The sequence below is a fragment of the Pristiophorus japonicus genome, chromosome 20 (assembly GCF_044704955.1).
Source record: "Pristiophorus japonicus isolate sPriJap1 chromosome 20, sPriJap1.hap1, whole genome shotgun sequence".
NCBI classification, from domain to species: Eukaryota; Metazoa; Chordata; class Chondrichthyes; family Pristiophoridae; genus Pristiophorus; species Pristiophorus japonicus.
Window position 1 is genome coordinate 5,711,626 of NC_091996.1, and position 14,799 is coordinate 5,726,424.

Below are 14,799 nucleotides of genomic sequence, written 5' to 3' on the forward strand. Positions count from 1 at the left end.
TGTTAGCCACGGTTGAGCCACCTTCCGTTTTATTTTTACTCCAGACAGGGATGTACAATTGTTGAAGTTCATCCATGAGATCTTTAAATGTCTGCCATTGCCTATCTGCCGTCAACCCTTTAAGTATCATTCGCCAGTCTATACTAGCCAATTCATGTCTCATACCATCGAAATTACCTTTCCTTATTTTCCTTATTTGGTATTCCGTAGCTCCACCCATACAGATTCCACATCATCCAAGCTAATGTCCTTCCTTACTATTGCGTTAATTTCCTCTTTAACCAGCAACGCTACCCCACCTCCTTTTCCTTTCTGTCTATCCTTCCTGAATGTTGAATACCCCTGGATGTTGAGTTCCTAGCCTTGGTCACCCTGGAGCCATGTCTCCGTGATGCCAATTATATCATATTCATTAACTGCTGCCTGTGCAGTTAATTCGTCCACCTTATTACGAATTGAGGCACAGAGCCTGCAGGCTTGTCTTTTTAACACACTTTGCCTCTTTAGAATTTTGCTGTAATATGGCCCTTTTTGATTTTTGCCTTGGGTTTCTCTGCCCTCCACTTTTACTTTTCTTCTTTCTATCTTTTGCTTCTGCCCCCATTCTACTTCCATCTGTCTCCCTGCATAGGTTCCCATCCCCCTGCCATATTAGTTGAACCCCTCCCCAACAGCAGTAGCAAACACTCCCCCTAGGACATTGGTTCTGGTCCTGCCCAGGTGCAGACCGTCCAGTTTGTACTGGTCCCACCTCCCCCAGAACCAGTTCCAATGTCCCAGGAATTTTACTCCCTCCCTTCTGCACCACTCTTCAAGCCACGAATTCATCTCAGCTATCCTGCGATTCCTGCTCTGACTAGCATGTGGCACTTGTAGCAATCCTGAGATTACTACCTTTAAGGTCCTACTTTTTAAATTTAACTCCTAGCTCCCTAAATTCAGCTTGTAGGACCTCATCCCGTTTTTTACCTATATCATTGGTATGCACCACAACAACTGGCTGTTCACCCTCCCCCTCCAAAATGACCTGCAGCCGCTCCAAGACATCCTTGACCCTTGCATGAGGGAGGCAACGTACCATCCTGGAGTCTCGATTGTGGCCGCAGAAACACCTATCTATTCCCTTTACAACAGAATCCCCTACCACTATAGCTCTCCCACCCTTTTTCCTGCCCTCCTGTGCGGCAGAGCCACCCACGATTGTGGAAGGAATGTTAACCAGCGCATTGTGAAAACACCCTGGCCCTTTTCGGGTAGTGCCATGAGATCTTTAAAGTCCACTGGAACAGGCAGATGACTCCTCAATTTAGCATCTCATCCAAAGGTCAGTAACACCCCCTGTCAATTGAAGGGAGTGCGAGTAATGGAAGTGACAACAACTTTGCATTTATATAGCATCTTTAACGTAATAAAACATCCCAAGATGCTTTGCAGGCACGTAATCAAACAACATTTGACACCGAGCCGCATAAGGAGATATTAGAATATGTGTCCATAAGCTTGGTCAAAGAGTTATGTTTTAAGGAGGATAGAGAGGCGGAGAGGTTTAGGGAAGGAATTCCAGAGCTTAGGGCCCCAGGCAGCTGAAGGCACGGCCGCCAATGGTGGAACAACGAAAATCGGGGGCGCGAAGAGGCCAAAATTGGAGGTGTGCAGGGATCTCGAAGGGTTGTGGGCTGGCGATGGCCACAGAGGGGCGAGGCTGTGGAGTGACTTGAACACAAGGATGAGCTTCACCCTCAGCAGCGGTTGGAGATGAGCTTTTGGCATGGCGTAGAAGGAGCTAAACACCACCCCTGCTCTGTGCCACCAACCTTGGCGTTCTGTAACCTGCAGACTGTTCCAGTCCTGCTCTCGTCGCTTACCCCGCGGAGCCCCAAAGAGACACATTTAAATAATAAAACATTGCACCCACCTTTAGAAGCACTGTCGGAAATACCAGAGTAGTCTATCGCTATTTTTGTGCAAATTCCGTCCCTGATGTGTCAACCGATATAGAAAATGCAAAGTTAGTGGCAAGATACAAATATTTATTTGTTAAAAGTGCAAGAGGCAAAAATAACTGGAAGAATGAAATCTCATGATTCTCAAACATTTTCCCTTAACTTCCTTAGAGCTGGGAATCCGAGAACTGTGTGCCCATTACCTTTTAGATACATAGAAATTTACAGCGCAGAAGGAGGCCATTTTGGCCCATCGTGTCCGTGCCGGCCAATAAAGAGCCGCACGGCCCTCAGTCAGCAGCCCTGAAAGTTACGTATAAACCTATGAACAATGACGGACCGGTAAAGAGCACCCGGCCCAACCAGTCCGCCCCACACAACCGCGATATTCCATGTATCACAACATTTTACACTCCATCCCACCCGGAGCCATGCGATCTCTTGGGAGAGGCAAACAAAACAGCTAAAAACCCAGGCCAATTGGGGAAAAAAAAAATCTGGGAAAATTCCTCTCCGACCCATCCAGGCAATTGAAACTAGTCCAGGAGATCACTCTGGCCGTATTAGATTCCCTGAAGTACTTACCATCATGTCTGCTCCAGCCAACAAGAGATTATCCAGTCTCATCCCACTTACCAGCTTTAGGTCTGGAACCCTGCAGGTTATGGCACTTCAAGTGCACATCCAAGCACCTTTAAAATGTGGTGAGGGTTTCTGCCTCCACATCCCCACAACCCTCTGCTTGAAGAAGCTTCCCCTCAAATCCCCTCTAAACCTTCCACCAACCACTTTAAAACTATGCCCCCTCGTAATTGGCCCCTCCACCAAGGGAAATAGGCCCTTGCTATCCACTATATCCAGGCCCCTCAAAATTTTATACACCTCAATGAGGTCTCCCCTCAGCCTCCTTTGTTCCAAGGAGAACAAACCCAACCTATCCAATCTGTCCTCATAATTAAGATTCTCCATTCCAGGCAGCATCCTCGTAAATCTCCTCTGCACCCTCTCCAGTGCAAACATGTCCTTCCTATAATGCAGTGGCCAGAACTGCATGCAGTACTCCAGCTGTGGCCTAACTAGTGTATTATACAATTTAACCATAACCTCCCTGCTCTTGTATTCTATGCCTTGGCCAATAAAGGCACACATTTCGTATGCCTTCTTAACCACCTGGCCTGCTACTTTCAGGGATCTCTGGACAAGCACTCCAAGGTCCCTTTGTTCATCTACACTTTTAAGTAGCCTAATGTTATACTGTTTCCTTATTAGCCCTCCCCAAGTGCATTACCTCACACTTCTTTGAATTAAATTCCATTTGCCACTGCTCTGCCCACCTGACCAGTAGATTGATATCCTCCTGCAGTCCGTGACTTTCCTCTTCATTATCAACCACAGCACCACTTTTAGTGCCACCTGCAAACTTCTTAATCATACTCCCTATATTCAAATCTAGATCATTGATGTATACCACAAAAAGCAAGGGACCCCAGTACTGTGCCCTGCGGAACTCCACTGGAAACATCCTTCCAGTCACAAAAACATCCATCAACCATTACCCTTTGCTTCCCGTCTCTAAGTCAATTTTGGATCCAACTTGCCACTTTGCCCTGGATCCCACGGGCTTTTACCTTCGTGACCAGTCTGCCACGTGGGACCTTATCAAAAGTTTTGCTAAAGTCCATATACATTACATCGTACGCACTGCCCTCATCGACCTGGTTAGTTACGTCCTCGAAAAATTCAATCAGGTTTGTCAAACACCATCTTCCCTTAAACTGATGTAGGAAATACGTTATATTAACTGTATGCACATCGCCTTTATTCAGAAGGGTATAGATTAAACTATTACTTCACGTTTTTGTGCGTTTTTTTCTATGTAAACGGTGTGCATCTAGTATATGTGCATCGCAGTTACATAAGAACATAAGAAATGGGAGCAGGATTTGGCCACTTGGCTCCTCGAGCCTGCTCCGCCATCAATAAGATCATGGCTGATCTTCTACCTCAACTCCACTATCCCCATATCCCTGGATTCCCTTCGTTTCCAAAAATCTATATCTCTGTCTTGAATATATTCAAAGACTGAGCCCCTACAGCCCTCTGGATTGTATTCCAGAGAATTCCTGAGATTCACCACCCTCTGAGTGAAGAAATTTCTCCTCATGGCTGGCCCTTTATTCGGAGACTGTGACCCCTGATTCTAGACTCCCCAGCCAGAGGAAACATCCTCCCCTGCATCTATCTTGTCAAGCTTTGTAAGAATGTTGTATGTTTCAATGAGATCACCTCTCATCCTTCTAAACTCTAGAGAATATAGGCCTAGTCTGCTCATTCTCTCCTCATAGGGCAATGCCCCCCATCCCAGAAATCAGTCTGGTGAACCTTCGTTGCAGTCCCTCTATGGCAAGTATATCGTTCCTTAGGTAAGGAAACCAAAACTATACACAATACTCCAGGTGCAGTCTCACCAGGACCCTATATAACTGCAGTAAGATTTCTTTAGTCTTATACTCAAATCCTCTTGTAATATAGGCCAACATACCATTTGCTTTCTTAATTGCTTGTTGTACCTGCATGTTAACATTCAGTGATTTGTGTACAAGGACACCCAGGTCCCTCTGAACACCAACATTTCCCAATCTCTCACCATTTAAAAATTACTGTTTTTCTATTTTTCCCACCAAAGTGGATAACTTCACATTTCTCCACATTCTATTCCATTTGCCATGTTCTTGCCCACTCACTTAAGACTGTCTCTTTGCATCCTCAAAACTTAAATTCCCACCCAGCTTTGTATCATCAGCAATCTTGGATATATTATATTTGGTCCCCTCATCCAAATCATTGATATAGATTGTGAATAGCTGTGGCCCAAACATTCTTATGTTACCCCACTAGTTACAGCCTGCCAACCCGAAAATGACCCATTTATTCCTACTCTCTGTGTTTCCTGTCCATTAATCAATCCTCAATCCATGCTAGTATATTACCCCCAATCCCATGAGCCCTAATTTTGTTTAATAACCTCTTGTGTGGCACCTTATCGAATGCCTTCTGAAAATCCAAATACATCACATCCACTGGTTCCCCCTTATCTATTCTGCTATTTACAATCTCAAAAAACTTAACAGATTCGTCAAACATGATTTCCCTTTCATAAATCTGTGTCAAGCCTGCCCAATCCTATTATTATTTTCTAAGTAACCGGTTACTGCATCCTTAATAATAGGTTATAGCATTTTCCCTACTACTGATATCAGGGGTCTGTAGTTCCCCGTTTTCTCTCTCCCTCCTTTCTTAAAATAGTGGGGTTACATTGGCTACCTTCCAATCTGCGGGAATCGTTCTAGAATCTATAGAATTGTGGAGGGTGACAACCAAAGCATCCACCATCTCCATAGACACCTCTTTTAAAACCCTAGGATGTAGGTCTCAGGTCCAAGGGATTTATCAGCTTTCAATCCCATTAATTTCTCCAGTACTATATTTTTACTAATACCAAGTTCGAGGTGTCAAAAGCACCAACAATTAAAAAAAAGACAGCTCGTCACTTTCTGCTGGTTTTTTCTGATCTTGAGGAAGACTAGAATCATAGAACCATAGAAATTTACTGCATAGAATGAGGCTGTTCGACCCATCGTGTCCGTGGCAATTGAAAAAGAGCTAGCCAGCCTAATCCCACTTTCCAGCTCTTGGTCTGTAGCCTTGTAGGTTACAGCACTTCAAGTGCACATACAAATACTTTTTAAATGTGGCAAAGGCTTCTGCCTCCACCACCCTTTCAGGCAGTGAATTCCAGGACCCCATCACCATCTGGGTGAATAAAGTTCCCCTCAAATTCGCTCGAATCCTTCCACCAATTACTTTACATTTATGCCCACTGGTTGTTGACCCCTCTGCTATGGGAAATAGGTCCTTCCTATCCACTCTACCTAGGCCCCTCATAATTTTATACACCTCAATTAAATCTCCCCTCAGCCTCCTCTGTTCCAAGGAAAACAGCCCCAGCCTCTCCAATTAAGGAAGCTTTGCGCTAGATTTTTCAACTTACCGATTGAATTGGAGAAAGAGGGTGCTCTTATTGTTCATGGAGATTGTTATGCTGTTCAATCCGTCAATCTTTTCTGCTGAATTACTGGAAATAGCAATGGTGTGCCAAATCTGAAAAGGCTAATAGATAACAAAAGGAGAACGAACAGCGATTAAACACACAGGCGTTGCAGAACAGTAAAAGTAAGCCATTTTATTTTTTTAAAAAAAGGCTCAGTGGCGAATTTCCTTTGGGCTTCTGCCCGCTGGTTCCCCCGAACTTCGGCAGAGATTTGGTGGAAAACCCTTCGGCACAGCAGGAGAATGCAGGAAGAAATCCGCCCTCGTATGTGTTTTATTTTGAAGTGCTTGTCAGTACAAATTGAATCCCTTTTCCGAGGAGTCTTTAATGCAAATGACGTTTTAAATCTGCAAAAGTGGAGCTTGGACAGCATAAAGTTAAGGTCATGGGCCAACTCTTGCTAGAGTGGGGCATCTCACGGCATGCCATGAGTTAGTTAGAGTTGTTTCCTGTACCTCTCGGCTCAAAAATCTTTTGCCCTGTAACTTGCTGGAGGTACGGAGAGGGCAACGGAGCATCTGGGACCTCAGTGAGCGATGGGACCATCAGCCTAGCTCCTTAACCCATGAGATTTAAGGATTGAGAAAGAAACAGAGGAACAATGGAGAAGGAAACAGGGCGAATTAGAGTCAAATCAGGTACAGAAAGAGGATTGAGAGAGAAAGAAAAATAAAAACATTAAAACATTTTAAATTTGCGATTTTTTAAAAGCTCTAACAACAATTTACTCCATGCAGGAATGAGATTGAATAGTTTAAATTGTTCCCTTTCTGGGCCAGAGGTTGATTGCCATTGTGTTAACATATTATCACATTGTTAAAAGGGTACTTACGCTCTTAATTATCAGTACTAACTTTTTGCGGCGAGTTTACAACAACAACAACTTATATTTTATATAGCACCTTTAACATAGTCACAGAAGTATTACAAGACAAAAGATTTGACACCGAGCCTTTTAAGGAGAAATTAGGGCAGATGACCAAAAGCTCGATCAAAGAGGTAGGTTTTAAGGAGTGTATTAAAGGAGGAGAGAGAGGCGGAGAGGTATAGGGAGGGAATTGCAGAGCTTGGGGCCGCGGCAGCTAAAGGCATGGCCGCCAATGGTGGATCGATTAAAATTGGGGTTGCGCTAGAAGCCAGAATTGGAGGAGCGCAGATATCTTGGGGAGGGGTGGGGGGGCTGGAGGAGATTACAGCGATAGGGAGGAGCGAGGTAACGGAGGGATTTGAAAACGAGGATGAGAATTTTAAAGTCGAGGCGTTGCTTAACTGAGGCAATGTAGGTCAGCGAGCACAGGGGAGATGGGCGAGCGCGACTTGGTGCAAATTAGAACACGGGCAGCCGAGTTTTGGATCACCTCTAGTTTAGGGTGGAACGTGGGAGGCCGGCCAGGAGTTCATTGGACTAGTCGCATCTAGAGGTAACAATGGCATGGATGAGGGTTTCAGCAGCAGATAATCTGAGGCAGGGGTGGAGTTGGCGATGTTACGGAGATTGCTTTAGTGATGTTTGGAAAGGGCTGCTCACTGTTTTCCCCTTGGTTGATAAACCCTCGATCAGAACATCAAAATCTGTTAGTATCAATAAGTAGAGGTAGATGAAAAGTAATGGGAACAAGGATTTAAATTTTATAGGCTGCCCCGAGCTACATGGTATGTATTTTACATTTCATGCATTTGCAGTGTTTCCTTTTGATTTTCCACTCAGTCCACCTCCTGCCAAAGTATGGTGTGATGTGCCATCTAGTGGTATAACCAAGCATTACCAACAACGTACATTTATATAGTGCCTTTAACGTAGGAAAACATCCCAAGGCGTTTCACAGGAGCATAAATCAGACAAAATGATCAAATCTCAGCCTACAAACCATGCAAGAGATTGGCAGCCTGTGATTCAAATTCAAATCTACTGATTACGAACCATGCATTCAGATAATCTAGTACTGTACTTGTTATAAATTTAATGCACTGTCCATCTATAGTGTAGCTTTAAAAAGCTAACATTGTAGGTAAACTATCCCTCCTCATCCTTCTCGACCCATCTGCAGCCTTTGGCCACACCATCCTCCTCCGATGCCTCTCCTCCATCTTCCAGAGTGGGACAGTCCTCATCTGGTTCCATTCTTATCTATTCAATTGCAGCCAGAGAATTTCCTGCAATGGCTTCTGTTCCCAATCTGTTACCCCTCTGGAGTTGCCCAAGGATCTACCCCCCCCCCCCAAAAGCCTTGTTTCTCATCCACATACTGCCCCTCGGTGACATCAGCTGAAACCACAATATCAAATTCCACAAATATCCTGATACTATCCAGCTCGACTTCATCATCACCTCTCTTGACCCCTCCACCGTCTCTGATTTGTCATGTCATTTGTCCCGACATCCAGTACTGCATGAGCAGAATTGTTTTACAATTAAATATTGGGAAGATCAAAGCCAGTGTCTTCGGTCCCCTCCATGAACTTAAAAAAAAATTAATTCATGGGATGTGGGCGTCGCTGGCAAGGCCGGTATTTATTGCAAATCCCTAATTGCCCCTTGAGAAGGTGGTGGTGAGCCGCCTTCTTGAACCGCTGCAGTCCGTGCGGTGAAGGTGCTCCCACAGTGCTGTTGGGGAGGGAGTTCCAGGGATTTTGACCCAGCGACGATGAAGGAACGGCCGATGTATTTCCAAGTCAGGATGGCGTGTGACTTGGAGGGGAACATGGAGGTGATGTCGTTCCCATTAGCCTGCTGCCCTTGTCCATCTAAGTGGTAGGGGGTCACAGGTTTGGGAGCCTTGGCGAGTTGCTGCCAGGTTATGCCGGTGATGGACGGAGTGAATGTTTGGTTGTGGATGGGGTGCCGATCAAACGGCCTGCTTTGTCCTGGATGGTGCTGAGCTTCGAGTGTTCCCTAGTCACAGATTCCATCCCCCTCCCTAACCACCGTCTTAGGTTGAACCAGACTGTTTGCAATCTTGGTGTCTGATTTGACCCCGAGTTGAGCTTCCGACACCATATCCGTGCCGTCACCAAGACGGCCAACTTCCATGTCTGTAACATCGCCCGTCTCCACCTCTGCCGCAGCCCGTCTGTTGCTGAAGCCCTCATTCACACCTTTGTTACCTCCAGACTCCACTATTCCAATGCTCTCCTGGCCGTCCTTGCATCTTCCACCCTCCGTAAACTTGAGCTCATCCAGAACTCTGCTGCCCGTATCCTAACTCTCGCTCACCCATCACCCTATGCTCACTGACCTACATTGGCTCCCGGTTGAGCAACGCCTTGAATTTAAAATCCTCATCTTAAGGTTCAAATCCCTCCATTGACGCACTCCCAGGGATCCCCTGTAAATCCTGTTTCTGTGCACTAGTAGCAGCTTTGCTGGGAGAGTGGTCGGGGGCGGAGAAACTACTGGTCTGCTGCTCATCTACAGAAACTGTATGTCACAGCATAGACACTAGAAAGCAACTCATAAGCGCTGGGCTCTTGTAACAGTGACTACAATTCACAAGTACTTTGTTGGTTGTGAAGCACTTTGGGACATCCTGAGGACATGAAAGGTGCTGTAGAAACGCAAGTTCTTTCTTTTTTTTTAAAGAATATAGCACCTTTCACGACCACAGGACGTCTCAAGGTGCTTTACAGCCAATGAAGTACATTTGGCGTGTAGTCACTGTTGTAATGTAATATAAGCAGTCACTGTTGTAACAGAAGATCAATAGTGGAACAGCAAAGGTAAAACACCTGCTTAAAAAAACCCACCAGTACCGCATCGGAGTCATTCTTAAACTCACCTCAAACACACTCATCATGGATGCATTGTTTTCCTTTGATGTGCAGTCTGTGAGCGGTGCAGCTGTAGAGGAGATGGCAGAGAAGGTCAACACAGACAGGACGGAGAAGAGCAGCATCTTGGGTCCCGTGCGGCGTGGGCTTCACTCGGTTGGGTTCTTCTCTGCACCAGACCGGGGAACGGCACACAGAAGGGTCGGATGAAGGATTACGAGGAAACCGAAGCCTTTTTAAGAACAGCTATCATCAATGCAGTGTCGTCAAAGAGGCGGGCTTTGGAAATTGGGTCACTTAACCCTGAGCAGATGACCATATATTGCAGTCCAAACTTGTGTTGCGGGGGCGGGGGCCCGCCGTGAACATTGGCATACTCCCAATGTCTCCCGGCAAGTACTGGCACACTTCTGAGGATCCCCAAGACAAGTATTGACACCCACCCCCGGGGATCCCAGGCAAATATTGGAACAACAACTTGCATTTATATAGCGCCTTTAACATTATAAAGTGTCCCAAGGTGCTTCACAGGAGCGTTACAAAACAAGATTTGACACCGAGACACACAAGAAGAAATTAGGGCAGATGACCAAAAAACTTGGTCAAAGATATGGGCCTTAAAGAGCATCTTAAAGGAGATAACAGAGAAGTGGAAAGGTTTAGGGAGGGAATTCCAGAGCTTAGGGCCTAGGCAGCTGAAGGCATGGCCACCGATGGTGGATCGATTTAAAATCAGGGATGCTCAAGAGGCCAGAATTAGAGGAGCTTAGATATCTCGGGGGGTTTGTGGGGTTGGAGATTAGAGAGATAGGGCCGAGGCCATGGATAGATTTGGAAACAAGGTTGAGTATTTTACGCTCACGTTTACGTAGGGGTAGAACGTGGGAGGCCGACCAGGAGTGCGTTGCAATAGTCAAGTCTAGAGGTAACAAAGGCATGGATGAGGGTTTCAGCAGCAGATGAGCTGAAGCAGGGGAAGGAGCCAGGCAATGGTATGGAGGTGGAAATAGGCAGGGTCAGTTATGGCAGATATGTAGTCGGAAGTTCATTTCACCGTGCTGAGGATCCCAGGCAAATATTGGCACAGTGCCAGGAACCACAAGGAATTACTGACAGACTCGAATGGAACTTTTGTAAATATTGACACACTCCTGGGGAACATCGTAAGTAATGGCACACTACCAGGGACCCCTGCTAATATTGGAAACATGCTTGGAGACCCTACAACAAATACAAACACATTCTTAGGGATCTTCTCTTCTAAATTCTGAAAGACATGTTTGAGCTATCCCAAGAGTACAGCCAAGTCATTGCATAGTGCCGGCAATTCACAAAAAAACACCAAAAACAGAGACACGTGTTTTTAAAAATTCATTCATGGGATGTGAGCATCTAACATTTATTACCCATTCCTAATTGCCCTTGAGAAACATAGAAAATAGGTGAAGGAGTAGGCCATTCGGCCCTTTGAGCCTGCACCGCCATTCAATGAGTTCATGGCTGAACATGCAACTTCAGTACCCCATTCCTGCTTTCTCGCCATACCCCTTGATCCCCCTAGTAGTAAGGACTACATCCAACTTCTTTTTGAATATATTTAGTGAATTGGCCTCAACAACTTCCTGTGGTAGAGAATTCCACAGGTTCACCACTCTCTGGGTGAAGAAGTTTCTCCTCATCTCGGTCCTAAATGGCTTACCCCTTATCCTTAGACTGTGACCCCTGGTTCTGGACTTCCCCAACATTGGGAACATTCTTCCTGCATCTAACCTATCTAAACCTGTCAGAATTTTAAACGTTTCTATGAGATCCCCTCTCATTCTTCTGAACTCCAGTGAATACAAGCCCAGTTGATCCAGTCTTTCTTGATATGTCAGTCCTGCCATCCCGGGAATCAGTCTGGTGAACCTTCGCTGCACTCCCTCAATAGCAAGAATGTCCTTCCTCAAGTTAGGAGACCAAAACTCTACACAATACTCCAGGTGTGGCCTCACCAAGGCCCTGTACAACTATAGTAACACCTCCCTGCCCCTGTACTCAAATCCCCTCGCTATGAAGGCCAACATGCCATTTGCTTTCTTAACCGCCTGCTGTACCTGCATGCCAGCCTTCAATGACTGATGTACCATGACACCCAGGTCTCGTTGCACCTCCCCTTTTCCTAATCTGTCACCATTCAGATAATAGTCTGTCTCTCTGTTTTTACCACCAAAGTGGATAACCTCACATTTATCCACATTATACTTCATCTGCCATGCATTTGCCCACTCACCTAACCTATCCAAGTCACTCTGCAGCCTCATAGCATCCTCTCGCAGCTCACACTGCCACCCAACTTAGTGACATCCGCAAATTTGGAGATACTACATTTAATCCCCTCGTCTAAATCATTAATGTACATTAATGGGGCCCCAGCACAGAACCTTGCGGTACCCCACTAGTCACTGCCTGCCATTCTGAAAAGTACCCATTTACTCCTACTCTTTGCTTCCTGTCTGCCAACGAGTTCTCAATCCACGTCAGCACACTACCCCCAATCCCATATGCTTTAACTTTGCACATTAATCTCTTGTGTGGGACCTTGTTGAAACCCTTCTGAAAGTCCAAATACACATCAACTGGTTCTCCCTTGCCTACTCTACTGGAAACATCCTCAAAAAATTCCAGAAGATTTATCAAGCATGATATCCCTTTCACAAATCCATTTTTTAAAAAAAATTCGTAGCCAATCTTTCCAATTCTTTGTCAAATCACAAACACCAGAGGTCACCTTGCACACATCAAGGATCACTCTGCGCCAATGCTCTTAGCCAAAAGGCCTAGAGCCACTGCACCGTTCCTGGAAGTACTGCAATACCAGGTTCGTGCCATGGAGGTGGATAGGTCAGGCCCCCCACACACCTCCTATTTCCCTTTCACAAATCTATGCTGACTTGGACCTATCATGTCACCTCTTTCCAAATGCACTGCTATGACATCCTTAATAATTGATTCCATCATTTTACCCACTACTGATGTCAGGCTGACCGGTCTATAATTCTGTGTTTTCTCTCTCCCTCCTTTTTTAAAAAGTGGGGTTACATTGGCTACCCTCCACTCCATAGGAACTGATCCAGAGTCTATGGAATGTTGGAAAATGACTGTCAATGCATCCGCTATTTGCGGTGAGCCACCTTCTTCAACCGCTGCAGTCCGTGTGGTGAAGGTGCTCCCACAGTGCTTGAGGAGGGACTTCCAGGATTTTAACTCAGTGATAATGAAGGAACCGCCGATATATTTCCAAGTCAGGATGGCGTGTAGCAGATCAGCTCCAAATGGACTTAAATCTGATGACTCTGCAGACTACCTGGGACGGTTTATTTTGAAAACCAGCTTATGCAGCCTGTAATGTGTGCACCTGTGAGGATGCTCACAGGTTTGCAGAGCTGTTGAGTTGGGAGTGGCTTAGCCAATCACGTGATGTTCACAAGACTCAATAAAACCCCAGCCAGTTGGGTTTAGGTAATTCACGATGAGGCAGGCGGTTGTGAGCCTGGTGGATGAACTAGTAATGTGTAGTGTGATTATTAAACCTTTGCTAATAAACCAACTAGTTCTTAATAGCAATGTGTTGCTATGAATTCTTAAGCAAAGAGCTCATGAAGCAAATATGTTACATAGCTCTTAGTACATTTGGAATAGTCCAGTTCTGGTTCCCTCATATGTTGAGGGACATCGAGACCCTCAGTAACGGTCCAGAGGACAGAGACGAGAGCGATACCAAGTCTCTGGGCTCTTAGCGACCAGGAATGGCTCAGGGAACTGGTTTCTTTTCCATCGGAGAAGTATAGGCAGTGGGGTAATCCGATCGAGGTTTTTAAAGCAGATGAAGGTGACAGATTCTATCTGGGTGGACGGGCTACTTGAACTAGATAGGGATGGGAACACTATGGGGCGTGTTTCTGCAGTTAGGTCAGGCGCCAAGTAGCATTTCTTTTCACAAGAAAATTCGCTGGCTTCTTGAATGGATTGTGTGGTAAGCATGGAATCACTGCAGTCCTTCCAAAGGTAGCTGGACAAGTTCCTGAGAGTCGAGGACATCTCGAGTTACAGAAAGTAGGTGAGCACGACTGTAATTATTGACATCATAGAATCTTACAGCAGAGAAGGAGGCCATTCCGCCTATCACGCCTGTGCCAGCTCGTTGAAAGAGATATCCAATTAGTCCCACTCCCCTTCAAGTATTTATCCAATTCCCTTTTGAAAGTTACTATTGAATCTGCTTCCACTTTCCATTTGGGCAGCGCAATCCAGATCACAACCCTCTGCGTAAACAAATTCTCATTCCCCCACCCCTCCCCCCTTCTTTTGCCAATTACCTTTGGTTACTGACCCTCCTGCTAGTGGAAACAGTTTCTCCCTTTTTATTCTGTCAAAAGTATTCATGATTTTGAATGTGTTTTAAATCTAGCCTTAAGTGTCTCTAATCTCTTCACGTAACTGAAGTTCCACATCCCTGGAACTCGCGACTTCTACTGCCTAAAAGGACAAGGGCAGCAGGCACATGGAAACACTGCCACGTTCCCCTCCAAGTCACACACCATCCTGATTTGGAACTATGTTCCTTAATCGTCGCTGGGTCAAAATCCTGGAACTCCCTCCCCAACAGCACTGTGGGAGCACCTTCACCACACGGACTGCAGCGGTTCAAGGCGGCGGCTCACCACCACCTTCTCAGGGGAAATTAGTGGTGGCAATAAATGCCGGCCTTGCCAGCGACGCCCACATCCCATGAGCAAATAAAAAAAAAAACTTTGGGATTTTTTATTATGTTGCAGCCTTTATGTGAGTGATACCTCAAATAGATTAAATATTGTTTATATTCAAAGACTGATCCCTTGAGGCTACAGCTATGCAAGTGGGTCAAATGGGTGGTTTTCGATGTTGAGATACTAGGAAGATATCAATATACGCACAGCCTGTATCACTTCACCATCT

At 45.6% G+C, this 14,799-nt stretch overlaps 1 protein-coding gene across 1 annotated transcript in view; it reads right to left on the reverse strand.

The window, feature by feature from the left end:
• Window positions 1-14,799, reverse strand: part of odf2a (outer dense fiber of sperm tails 2a) — a 101,916-nt gene that overhangs the window by 11,628 nt on the left and 75,489 nt on the right. The window contains exons 21-22 of the mRNA XM_070863700.1: window positions 5,995-6,113; window positions 1,916-1,977 (exon numbers count right to left, since the gene is read on the reverse strand). Coding sequence (XP_070719801.1) covers window positions 1,916-1,977; window positions 5,995-6,113 — 181 coding nt within the window. The remainder of the gene's footprint in view (window positions 1-1,915; window positions 1,978-5,994; window positions 6,114-14,799) is intronic.